Source organism: Mesoplodon mirus (genome assembly GCF_964341445.2).
Source record: "Mesoplodon mirus genome assembly, chromosome: 1".
NCBI lineage: Eukaryota > Metazoa > Chordata > Mammalia > Artiodactyla > Ziphiidae > Mesoplodon > Mesoplodon mirus.
Window position 1 is genome coordinate 4,724,272 of NC_138976.1, and position 13,585 is coordinate 4,737,856.

General features: G+C 45.9%; 1 protein-coding gene across 1 annotated transcript in view; it reads left to right on the forward strand.

Moving 5' to 3' along the window:
* Positions 1-13,585, forward strand: part of MED27 (mediator complex subunit 27) — a 207,645-nt gene that overhangs the window by 169,183 nt on the left and 24,877 nt on the right. Inside the window, exon 5 of the mRNA XM_082611957.1 lies at positions 7,370-7,477. Coding sequence (XP_082468083.1) covers positions 7,370-7,477 — 108 coding nt within the window. The remainder of the gene's footprint in view (positions 1-7,369; positions 7,478-13,585) is intronic.

Sequence of the window (13,585 nt, forward strand, 5' to 3'; positions counted from 1 at the left end):
TGACAAGTATTGTGCTCCCCATGTCACCTCCCACACACGTGCTTTATGCCAGGCCAGGGGGTGCTGTGTCCAGTCCAGGTTCCTCGTGCAAATAAGCCTTTGGTCAGCTCGCCCCCGCTGCATCCTAGACACAGCTACTGCTCAGGCTCAGGGTGCCTTCTCCCTGCACAAGCCCAGGGGAGTGGGGTTGCAAGCGCTCAGCTTCTCCCACCTTCCGAGCTCACCTGGCCTGCCAGTGTAGATAACGTCTCAACTACCAGATTTGTTACATTTGTGTTGGACAGCAGTCAGCGGCAGAGCAGAATGAAATATCTTTGCTGTTCTCCTCAGCTTGCCTCCCACTTTGCGACTTGCCTCGCCATAGTGAACTAGAAATTCTCCCAACGCCACACAGCTTGGTAGGCGACTGCCGTAGAACAGATAGAGAAGACCGCTGATGCACAGCCCCCACAAGGGGATGGGCTGTGACAGCACATCTCTAAGGGCACTTCCTGGAAGGGTGACGGCCGGCTGGGTGGTCCAGCCCAGCGGCTTCCTTTCCAAGCGCGCCTCGGTTCCCGTTGGGGAAGCACAGTGCACCCCTAGCCTCTTCTCAACTTGCCATCTGAACACACGGGGACAGACACAGAAGCAGAGAGTGACCTGCTCAGTGTAGAAGAAGGGTTACCACGGCAACGGCAAGCCCACTTCATTACCAGATGCATTAGCTTTATTTGTGGGATCCCATAGCAGTTGCCAAGCACCGACCTGTGGTCCCGTCTCCGGGCATTTTGCTCCAGCCATGGCCAGCACTGGCTAGTTTGTAGAACCGTGTCTGTTGGCCTGTATATGATGCACCGCAGTATCAGTCTACCAAAACTCCAAGGTCATTGCAACCTGCTGCATCCAGATATGTTAGGAACTGGCACCGTCCAGATACACAAGAATCTGAATCATTACAGGGTGACGTGCGAGCTGGGAAGAACGTTAGAGAACACGCACGAAGCTCCATCTTGAGGGCAGGGCTCAAAGGGCTCACAGGACCCTGTCCACCGCACCACCTCTGAGGAGAACGAAGGCTGATGGATGGTGAGTTGTGTGGTGCGCCCCGCCCGCGGCCGTGTGTCTCCCATGGATTGTCGTCGCATTTAATTCCTCAGCGGGCCCCTCCGCGTCTTGCAGCTGTGTGAGCAGGCACGAGAGGTGACTCGACTCACCCTTGGTCACCCTGCCTGTAAGGGACAGGTGTGGCACAGAGTCCCAGTGCACTTGACCTTCACAGTCAATGGCCTCTTTTGGGAGTCAGCAAGATCATCCCACGTGGCAGCTTCGTACCTTCCCCGCACCGCCTGCACCCCAGGCTTGCAGACTCTCAGCAGTCATTCAACAGGAGCACATTTTTGTTCATACTTCAGGGCCTGCACAACCGTCACCCACTCTCTGCAGTGTCCCTTTAGCCCCAGGTGTGTCAGCAGAAAGTCACATTAGCTTAGGTGGCAATTTCACTGGAATGGAGGTAGCAGCCCTTCTGGTTCCAGCTTCGACGTTAGCTGGCTTCAAATCATTTCGCCTCTGTGAAGTCCAGACAAGGTTTTGGGCTGAGTAGCAATAGCTGCCCCTGGGAACCAGGCCCCGCGCCACACCCCTTACCAGGCGCCTTGTCTCCTTGACTCCTCGCGGCATTTCTGATCTCCATTAGCTGGAGGAAGGTGATGTTCAGAGAAGGTAAGTAACTGGGCCAAGCTTTCCAGCAGCAGAGCCAAGACCCGATTCCAAATGCGCCTGATTCCAAAGCCTCGAAATGTGAAGCTTCAGAATAGTGTATGCAGTTTCATTATGACCATGTTAGAAATTCAAAAAGCCATAACTCTATGCATATTCAATCTAGTTGAGTACCAGGGTCCTTTCTGGCTCTATAAAAAGTAAGAATTGACAAACTTCATAGACCTTGACAGGTTCAAGAGATGATAAAAGTAAACCAGAGCCAGACTTCACAGCACTGAGTGCCCATAAACTAACACAGCCCGGGATAGACACAAGCTGGAGGGGTGCACTTCGTGAGCCTCCCTGGCTCACGCACCTTCCCTGATAGCGTGAAGCCACAGCGCACGAGAACCAGCCTATCCCAGGACTCCAGAGCAAACTGGGCAGGAGGGGTGGGGGGAGGTATGACGGGCTGAGGGTGGGGGGCAGGAGTGGGGGGGCCGTATGACTGCGGAGGACCTTATTTTTTTATTAGAAAAGAAGTTGAAACGCTTAAACCTCAATACATAAATGAATGTAGGATAAGAAAAAAGGGGGGGAAAGGAACAACTATCCTAATCCAGATTCATAGAATGAAAAACAAAAAATTTAACCTATCAGGAAATGATTTGCCCCTTGCTCTGGTTGCAGTCTTGAAATACCATGTCCCACTGGAAGGAACCAGAGTTGCTTGAGGAGATGGCTGATTCATGACCTCAGGTGGGAACCGTACAGGACAGGCCTGGGGTATATATACCAGACAGCAAGGAAGCCATCACAGAGACTAGGGTTACAACGAAAGGACTCAGCCTCAAAAAGGTGCCCACCAGCCACAGACAGAGCAGTTCAAGCATCCATTAGGAGAACAATTGCGTCAGACACATATATCAAATATGTTTCACTCCTTGAGTTTATTATAATGTTAAGGGAAAAAAACTAAGCCATCTACATTGGAAGTAAACTAGTGAAACAGTGCATTGTGTGAAAACTGGTATGTGTATAACTGAATCGCTTTGCTGTACACCTGAATGTAACACAACATTGTCAATCAACTATACTCCAATATAAAATTAAAAGTTTAAAAAAAGAAAGCTGGTAAATAAATGGAAAGAATTGAGCATTTATCCTCTCTCACATATATAACAAATTCTACCGCTGGGTAACCAGTCAGTAGATAGGGGAAGTTTTTCTTTATAAAAGTGTTCCAGCTAATAATGAAGCCTGTTGATCTCATTGGAATACAACCATCTGTAACCCCTGGTGAATTTAATGGGTCATCAGCTGCCAGCATCACAAACTGAGACACCCGACCTCACATGCCTCCTCTTGGTAGTCTGTGACACCCCTGTGAAGTAGTCTTGCCAAAAAAAAAAATCAAGCCTGAATCTCATCTAATTACCAATTTACAGAAAGTACAGAGTAAGGAGTAACATGTACACCACCGGGACGCCATCCACAAAATCCAGACTGTGGAAAACTCTATGGAAAAAATGACCCAGTTTCTTCCACAAATAGAATGGGGAGAGGGGATAGAGAGAGGGATACCTTTAGTTTAGGAGAGACTTATGAGATAGGTCAGCCATTTCCACTGTGTGGACCATACTCAGATCCTGATACAAGCAAATTTTTTTTTTAATGTGTCATTTATGAGACTGTTGGAAATGAACACTGACCGAACCTGCAGGTTTGATAACACTAGAAAATTCCTGTTGTTGTTTTAGATGTGGAGTGTGGAGTGGCAGCATGGCTGTGTTTTTTTGTTTTCAGAGCCCTTATCTTTTAGAGATACAGACTGAAGTATTTACAGATAAAATGATACCATGGCTGTTATTTGTTTCAAAATAATTCAGGAAGGGAAAAGTAGGTGAGGGTGTAGGTAAAACAAAGATCTGCCCGAGACTTGTAGCTGTTGACATTGGGATGGGTCCATGGAGTTTCTTTATACTATTTCATTTACTTCTGTATATGTTTTTTTTAATTTATTTTATTTTATTATTTTTATTTATTTATTTTTGGTTACATTGGGTCTTCATTGCTGCGTGCGGGCTTTCTCTAGTTGAGGTGGGCAGGGGCTACTCTTTGTTGTGGTGCACGGGTTTCTCATTGCGGTGGCTTCTCTTGTTGTGGAGCATGGGCTCTAGGCACGCATGCTTCAGTAATTGTGGCATGTGGGCTCAGTAGCTGTGGCTCACGGGCATAGTTGCTCTGCGGCATGTGGGATCCTCCCAGGCCAGGGCTTGAACCCGTGTCCCCTGCATTGACAGGCGGGTTCTCAACCACTGCGCCACCAGGGAAGCCCTGTATATGTTTTTTTTAAGTCTTCCATAATAAAAGGCTTAAAGAAGGTAATTAAGTCGGTACTTCTCGAGGGGGTGGATTTTATTTTGTCTTGTTTTGATTTAATAGCACCCATTGCTGATACGAGTGGAGTGCTGACCATAGTGTTCTTAACCCTTGTGGTAGGTTGTATCAAAAGCCTTAAAATATTTGTACTGTTTGCCCCAGTAATTACAATTCTACCAATCTATACTCAGGAAGTAATACCAAATGCAGCAAAAATTTGGTGAACAAAAGGGCACATTGCAGCCTAATATTAATATTAGGGGAAATTTGGAAGCAACTAATGTCCAGCAGTAGGCGAATGGTTAAAGAAATTATAGTATAGCCACTCAGTAGAATGCCAGGCCACTTGTAATGCCAGTTTTGAAGACTACACAGCAATATGGAAGGATGCTTACCTCATAATTTTAAATAAAATTTTGACTTGAAATTATATGTTTAGTTTCAATTATAAACGTGAAAAATTCCAAAACCATGCATCTTTGATAGTAAAAAGATTAAAAGGAAGTACCCCAAAATGTTAAAGTGGTGATTATCTTTGGATGGAAAGTCTATAAACAATTACTTTATTCCTTTTTTCTCTAGTTTTAGATTGTTCCATAATAATATGCATTTATTAACTATTTTACTATTAGTTAACTTTAAAATACCAAAAATCACTTATAAAACAAAAAAATTAAATATAACATTTCTAGTATCTTTAGTGTGGTTTTTTTGTTTGGTTGGTTTTTGTTATTTATTTATTTATTTATTTATTTATTTATTTATTTATTTTTGCTGTGTTGGGTCTTCGTTTCTGTGCGAGGGCTTTCTCTAGTTGTGGCGAGCGGGGGCCACTCTTCATCGCGGTGCGCGGGCCTCTCACTATCATGGCCTCTCTTGTTGCGGAGCACAGGCTCCAGACGCTCAGGCTCAGTAGTTGTGGCTCACGGGCCCAGTTGCTCCACGGCATGTGGGATCTTCCCAGACCAGAGCTCAAAGCCGTGTCCCCTACACTGGCAGGCAGATTCTCAACCACTGCGCCACCAGGGAAGCCCTGGTTTTTTTTTTTTAATTTCATTTTAAGAAGCTTGAGAAATTACTAAGGTAATTTATCAGTTAAAGTCAGCTAGATTTCGTTTCTTTTTTTTTTTTTTTTTTCTTTTTGCTGTATGCGGGCCTCTCACTGTTGTGGCCTCTCCCGTTGCGGAGCACAGGCTCCGGATGCGCAGGCCCAGCGGCCATGGCTCACGGGCCCAGCCGCTCCGCGGCATATGGGATCCTCCCAGACCGGGGCACGAACCCGTATCCCCTGCATCGGCAGGCGGACTCTCAACCACTGCGCCACCAGGGAGGCCCTTTTTTTTTTTTTTTTTTGCTGTACACGGGCCTCTCACTGCTGTGGCCTCTCCCGTTGCGGAGCACAGGCTCCGGACACACAGGCTCCGCGGCCATGGCTCGCGGGCCCAGCCGCTCCGCGGCATGTGGGATCTTCCGGGATCGGGGCACGAACCCGTGTCCCCTGCATCGGCAGGCGGACTCTCAACCACTGCGCCACCAGGGAAGCCCGATTTCGTTTCTTTTAAGGAAACAATTGCTTAGTTATCTACACTTTTTAGCAAAGAGAGTTAAAATATGTTAGAAAATGGTGGCACTGTTGGACGGGGTATGTTGGACCTTCACTGTAACCCAGCGAGAGGCTGTTAATTTCAGTGCTTATGACTGTCAAAACTATAACTGGGTTCCTCTCCCTCCCTTGCTTCCTTCCAAGACTGCATGTAAACTAGAGACAGAGTTCCTATTACTACCTTGCTGGTTTATTGGCATCCTTAAATAGTGATTTCCAGTTATGCAAGAAATGACCTATTAAATGTTACACGGTATAGCAATATTTAAAAGTACTATCCAGAAATAAGGTACTCTTAACATTCTCTTAAATGTAAGTAAACATGTCATATCTTTATCTTACCCCGTTTATATTCTATACTATTTGGGGCATATAGAAATAGAGATCAACTCAGCACTAGACGTTATTGAAGGAACTAGGTATTAGTAATGTTCACTGACACCCAGGACTGATCAAGAAGAGAAGACCGTTGTTGTTTTGAGCAGTAGGTTAAGAACTGCAAGGAATGAGGAAGTAAGGAAAGGTTGGTTGAAGGTGGCGTCCCGAGAAAGGGCCTGCTGCTTGAGTTGCAGGATTCCGGTTGCTGCTTGGGGCAGAGACTCTTGTCTGAGCCCAGCAGGACTCCTTTTAGCCAATTCTGTGATGTCAGAGCCTCATGGACCAACCCAGACAGTGCGCCTTGGGTTGGGTCCTTTGCCGAGTCTGCTTTTAGGGTCTCATCTAGGAAATGAAAGAGGAGGCTTGACAAAGTATCAGAAGGGTTTTGTGAGCCCCTAAAAGAAAAGAAGGCACTGTTTCTATTCTGAAGGCTGAGCCTGTTCAGCAAGCCCAGCAGGTCACTTTTTCCCCGGCATGTATGAAACTGCACTTTTTTTTAGGGTTTTTTGTTATTTTTAAAATCTATAACATGTGCTTAGGTTCTAAGAGAGTAAATGCACTTAAGTGTATTTACGGGATCATGTTCCTTTTTGGAGATAAAATTCAGCTACTTTTCATTTACCTTCAGAACTGCTCCACTTTTTACCAGCTGTTAAAAATAGATAGTTCAGGGATTTCCCTGGTGGTACAGTGGCTAAGACCCCGTGCCCCCAGTGCAGGGGACCCGGGTTCAATCCCTGGTCAGGGAACTAGATCCTACATGCCGCAGATAAAAAAGATCCCTCGTGCCGCAACGAAGATCCCACACAGCCAAGTAAATAAATATTAAAAAAAAAAAAAAAGATAGTTCAACCAGAGGGTATCTGGTGCCTGCCTTTCACCTCTCTATTGTACTCTCTACATAGTCCATGGGTGTACATAGGCTCATGACATAATATGAAAACAAATGTGCTCTAACTCCTAGAAGGCCAGAATTGTAAGATAGTCTTTGAAGAAGATAATCTTAAGACAAGGGAAAAAAAAAGGGGGGAACTTACTTTATCCAGCAGATAGTAAACATTTGGAAATTATCCTGAGAGTTTATAAGCCAATATTATAAATAAATTCAGGGTAGTTAGATGAATTGGGACCTGTGCCGTCTTAAGTGCCTTAGGAGGCTGGCACAAGGCGCCACCACCGCGCCTTTCCTCCGAGTGTCCACTGGTGTGTCTCTCAGGAACAGGAGGAGAGGTGATCCTTTCTTCTTCTCACTGTCTTGCCCAATTCATGTGATTTGCATGTTCCAGTGTAAGCATTCATGTTTGTACACTTGTGTTTTGACAGGTGACCTTGGGAAAGGTGTTGAAAGTGATTGTCGTCATGCGGAGCCTGTTCATTGATCGAACAATAGTAAAGGGGTATAATGAGAATGTCTACACGGAAGACGGCAAGGTAAGCATTCTGGAGTCTTTTGTTTTTTCCTTTATTTTCTGTATCCCAGAACAAATGTAATAGAGTCCCAGATGAATGACATTAAACACTAGCAATCATAGCTAAAATGATCAACAAGCATAGATTTATCAGTATGAAGCTGAACACTTTACAAAAAAACATTTCTCTCTCTCCCCTTGCATTTTTCATCAAGCTTCTGCGTTTTCCTTTAAGCCTGTTACCCTTAGTTGAATTTCTAATTTATCACCTTAGACCCCCAGTTGCCTCATTAAATGTGTCTTCTGAGGAAATGGATTTCTTTCTTCCTTTCTTTTCTTTCCCTTCTTCTTCTTTTTTTTTTTTTTTTGCCTAGTCGCGCCGCACATCAATAGCCCAGGGTTCAGCATTTTGCTTTTCCTAGAACCATGAGGGAAATTCAAGTTAATTTGACACACAACCTGATAATGATCATTTTCCTTGAAACTAGCAAGTAGCCCCCAGAAGTTGGTTGTCCATAGCAGTCCGTATTGAACGCTACAGTTGAAAAAAGATGAGTTATTTCCATGAGTGATTTGTTTCATGCGAAGTTCACCCACGTGAACCCCTAATTTCTCTTGACTGCACACTCTCCATATGGAGATACAGAGAGCACCAGAGGATGCTAATGAGAGTCGACAGCCTTCATTTGTGTTTGCTTCCAGAGCGTAATGAGCATTCTGCCAGAGACACCCACCCAGGTACACCCTGGTCACTTCCTGACACTAAGCCTCCATCTTCACCTCTCCCTGGAGCTTTCCCTTCTCTTCATGAATCCCATTAAAATTTAAAAGTTTGTTTGTACCAGCACTTACCACCCAACGGCCACATTATAATGAGGATAGAATGTTCTCCAAAAACAGGTGACAAATGTAGCTTAGCACATAACAGTGTGTTATATAAAAGGTGTGACCCGTAAAGTGGGTCTGTACTTTGGGTTTGTAAAGTGGGTTTGTATTTTGAACAAGTAACCCAGCATTTCGAATTTCCACGTTCCACTTGAGTGTTGTCCCTATGGGAAGCTACTCTTACTCCCCGGGTCCTGCAGAGTTCTCATAAATCTCCCCATTGAGAGAAAAGCAGTCCTCCAGGGAAGCTTTCCTTTTTCTTTTTGGAAAAACCAAAGTGTCTTTGGAGCAAGTGTGGAGAATAAAATAGATAATTGGGGCAAGTGTGATCTGTTGTGTATGTGACTCAGAAACTCAGATGGCGATTCTAAACGAGAAATGCCAAACTCCTTCGCAGTAGGAGAGGCAAGGCTGGGGTGGTGGAGACCCTCGCCAAGAGCCCGAGTCAGTGGTCATCTAGAGACAGGGTTCTTGTTGCCTCTGTTCAAGATTTACCACTTTATAGTCACCCCTGCTATGAAACACGCCCTTGCTCTCCAAGGACTTACAAGTGACTTGGGGATATAAAGAATAAATATATAAAAGCTAGGTACTAATAATGACCGTGCTGTAAGAGATACCAAATTCAGGATGCCAGTGAAGCATACTCTGAAAGTAGATTATAAGGAGTAGAGATTTTACCTATTTTGCAATATCAATATCAATCTTTAACATGATATTATTTAACTACCCCATACTGAAAGTGTCCAAAATAACACAAGCGGTTTGCCACCTAGTTAATAGTCAGTAAATGATTAGTATTATTTTTATTCTGCACTTAAAACAAGGGAATTAGAAAATAGTCTCACATGTATTCTTCTGGAATTTCTCTCTGATTATTCCTCCTCAGCTGCTATGGGTAGTTCCTTTCCTCCCATCTACCCCCTTGACTCCCAGATTACTGGGGGTTCTCTTCCCTCTCCTCTCATGCCCCTTGGCCATTCTTACATGTACCCCTGTGGTTGCACATGTCCCCCCGCACAGGGATCACTCCTGATGTGTGTCGAGGTCAGACCTCTCCTCCCCAGACAGACCTCAAGCTCAGCCTGTTCAAAATCAGCCTCAGCTTCCCTCAGCTGGTCCTTCTCCAGGGTGACTGTACCACCTCACTGCTCAGGCCTTCCGTCCGCTGTCTGCATATGGAGTCTGTTAGTGGGTTCTGGCGAGTCTCCCTCTTTATCCCTCCAGCTGGGCCCCTTGCATCCATCTTCACTCCTCCTCGCTTCTCCTTCTCTCTCCGCTGAGTCGCTGCACCAGCCTCCTCACTTCCAGTCTGCCGTCCCGCTTCCCTCCGCCGTCTCTCCTTCACCTGGCCTCCAGAGATGTCTTCCTGAAATACACAGCCAAGGGGATGATTTCTTGCTTTCTGCCCTGTCCCCGTTGCCCTAAGCAGCAAAGTGGGGTATTAGTAGATGTTAAGCGCAAAGCAGTCCATGATTAGAAAAGTCTGAGAAACCCTGGGTTAGAGAACGTTCCGTCGGATTCTCTCTTTGCTGTGGAAATTCTTAAACACTTAGTTTGCCTAAGTGCCTATGAAGCTCCCAAGAGGGGTACATAGTATGCAGTCTTTTCCTAACGAATCTGACCATCCATTTTTTTTCTTCCTTTATTCTTGGAGCATATTGTGACACTGGTGTTTGGCAAAACACACTTCTGAAAACTCTGGCTTGTAGAATGAAATCCAGACCCCTTAGCAAGGCATAGAAAAGCCTAGTGGTCTGGCCTCTGCCCGCCTTTGCGTCCTCATCTGCCGTCACTTTCTACATACGTTTCGTCTTTTACTTTCCAGCCTTTTGTGCTCCTTGTGGCTCCCAGAACGTGCCAGATTCTTCCACACACTTGCACCTGTGCTCTGCGCCCTTGACCTGGGACGCTCGCCCCCTCCCGTCCACCTGGCGAGCTCACTGGCTTTACCCTGGCTGAGTGCCCTGTCCCTTCTCATCCGGCCCCCGTTTTCCCAGAGGCTTCTTCTGTGAGCACAGGCTCTGGAGGTGTCAGGCCTGGGTTTGCCTCTACTCACAGCACAAGTGATCGTCATCCACTCGACCCTCCGTGGCATTTTGAACACTCTTCCTCTAGTACTAGGATTCGTCCGTCCTGATTATTTGTTGCAGGTCTGTCTTGCAGTTAATGAATATTCTAGCGTCCTCCATGTTTGGTCTGGTAGGCATTGTGCGAAGCAGACCTTGCCTCCAGTGGTTATGGAACCGTAGGTACCACGGTTAGTCTCATCTTCCAGACAAGGAAACTGAGACCCAGTGTGGTAACATGATTTGCCTACGGTCACTCACCGAGCCAGATCCCAGACCTCCATCTGCCGGGGGCTCCTCGAGGGTCCAGGCTCTGTCCCGACACTCTCTCCCTCCTGTTGGATATACCTCAGTGCCTGAAACACAGTAGAATAGTAATGTGTGGGAGGGGGTAATGAAAAAGCCTCCTGGGGATGTGAAAATGCTTCAGGTGGGATGGAAGAATGGAGAATCAGAAATGAGAGCCAGAAGAAAAAAAGAAATGAGAGACGGGCACTAGACGAAGCAACAGGGAGTGAAGTCGTAAATAAAGAATAAAGGAAGCACGCACGTGCACATGGGTCGTGGTTCCCTAATGAGGGATTAGCATGGGTTCTCTGTTCACCAGGAGGAAAGTGAGTGTGTGTCTGGGAGCCTGAATTCTGAGTCATATCACAAAGGTGGTACAGGAGACCTCTTGCTCCCTTTTACAGCTGCATACATCGGCCTAGAGATAAGCAGGGACCCTAAAAGCAGGAAGAGCACGATTAGGAGGACTGAGTCCACTTGTTCTTGTTGTTTTTTATTTATTTTGTTGCGCTAGGCCTTAGTTGCGGCACGTGGGCTCCTTAGTTGTGGAACCTGGGCTCCTTAGTTGTGGCATGCGTGTGGGATCTAGTTCCCTAACCAGGGATCGAACCCCGGCCCCCTGCACTGGGAGCTTGGAGCCCCAACCACTGCACCACCAGGGAAGTCCCCACTTGTTGTTTTAAAGGCACATTTACCGCATTGGTCAGAGAAGCTTGCCCAGAATCTAAGCCCCGCCAATTGGATTCACCCTTTGTTTTCAGAGTACCGTACAAATGGTAAATACAGGTGTGCAGCCAGCATCCGTGTTCTCTTTTTAGTGCTGAGACTGGTATATGTGAACTCATACATGTATATACTTACAAGCAGTAGTGCAGTTAACGTGTTGACCCGTCTGGCACATCCCAAATAAAATGCAGCGTTTGGAAGGAGCCTTCGGAGCTTCAAGTGTGGTCTAAGAACAAATCGTTGCCTGCAGTTTTGCTCTTCCAAAGGCGCAGCCCCGCATTTGCTGAGTTGGTGCCTAAGCGCTTGCCTAGGGGTGGATCACTGCCCTGATGCACTAGGTGTGGCTTGGAAAGCCTTGCCTAGGCTTAGGGGTCTGAACTGCGAAATCCTCCTGCCTGTGCAGTTGTCTGTGTTCTTCCAAACCGAAAGCAACCAGCTTCTGAAAGGGTGCTTAGCCCTGTCGTTACAAGAGTGGCCCCACGCCACCCCGATTTCCAGCTCTGGCAGGTTTTCCCCCCATTAGAATCCCAGCCAGCCTATCTCTCACTTTGCACTAACAACCACTACCTCTACCCTGATCATCCTGTGTCTTTACCTGTGATGCATATTTTTGATGCCAAGCACCAGCAGACTGATTCCTCGAACAAAATATTAAAATGCTGTTAAGACTTACCACCCTACTCTTCATTGTCATCGTGGCAAAGAGCCATGACTCAGCGTGTTGAACACCTGGCCATTGTCCTGACTTTACACCAGTCAGACTTAGCTGAAAAACTATGTGTCTTGGTTGAATTTATCTTATTAGGGGATTTAGGTTATGTTAATGCTATAGCTTCATTAATTATCCCATATCAATAAAAAAAGGCCACTTTTAGCCTCCTAGCACAAGAGAGGAAAAGAAATGGTGGTATCAAAGGGAACCTTCAAAGACAGCCAGAGCTGTCTCCAGGGTAATTTCTGATCCCCGCATTCTTCCCACTTCAGAGTTGTGTGTGTGTGTGTGCGCTTCGGTCGAGGGGGTTGGGGGAAGCTTGAATCTGATTCCTCTAATAAGTGTTGGCATCAGCCCCGTTTGATATTAGATGCAGGGAACATTTTGATTTGTTATAGCCTTTGAAATTGTTCAGACAACCTTCAGGAAAATGGCCTCTTGTTACTTATGGGGGAAGGGTGAAAGCTGGGGAAGGGGAATCCGGTTTAATTCATATGCAGAGGATGCCCTGAAATTGTGCTTTCAGCAGTTTTTTAGTAACAAGTGCATGTCCTGATTGCAAGTGAAAAGTTGAAGAAGAACAGACCTGTAAAACTTGTTCACTTTTTTATTCTCCAGGGGAGGGTGGGCAGACTTAAGCAGATGAACAAATAGAAGTTTGTGGTTTTGAAAACTTGGATGACCATGGAGAAATCCATCACCATTGCTGGTTTATAGCACCCTACCCCTACTGACACATCACCTGTTGACCTTGCAAGATGAAGCTACTAATAAATAAAAGTTTTAGACGTTGAAGTGCCTGTGAGGCTTATGAGTTTTATTTGGAAGTGTTAACTTTAGATAATTTACAGTTTCATTATACTATTTTTTGAAATGAAGAATTGATAACTTTCTGGTAAGCTGCCGTAATTTTCACTTGCTGCTAAAGGAATTTTAGTGGCGATGTTTGTCACATCAGTAGACCTGAAAGGTTTGTCATCTTGAGCTTTGCAAGAGTGTCCCACCACCACTTTGAGCTGTGACAGCTTAGGGGGGGCACTGTGAGTCAGCATTCCCTCTGAATTCTAGGTACAGGGCCATCTTCCTCCCAGTTTAAGAGCTGGGCCTCTGGAGACACACCTGGTTTTGAATTCTCTACCACATGTTAACGATGTGATCTTGGACAAGCTGCTTAACGTCTTTGGGCCTCAGTTTCCTCATCCGTGAATTGGAAATAATTTTATCATTCTCGTGCGATTGCTGGGAGACTTTAGAAAGATGACGCAGGTGCAGTGCAGGCTAAACACATGGTCACCTGCAGATGGTATCTGCCCTCTCTGGCTGTGCCGGAGGTGCAGATGGGCATCATAGTCAGCATTCCTTTGCCTACTGATTTGGGGGCATTCGGATTTTTCATTTCGGTGAGTGAATTTGACTGTCACTGTTATCACCAGTTCTTCCTGTGCATTAG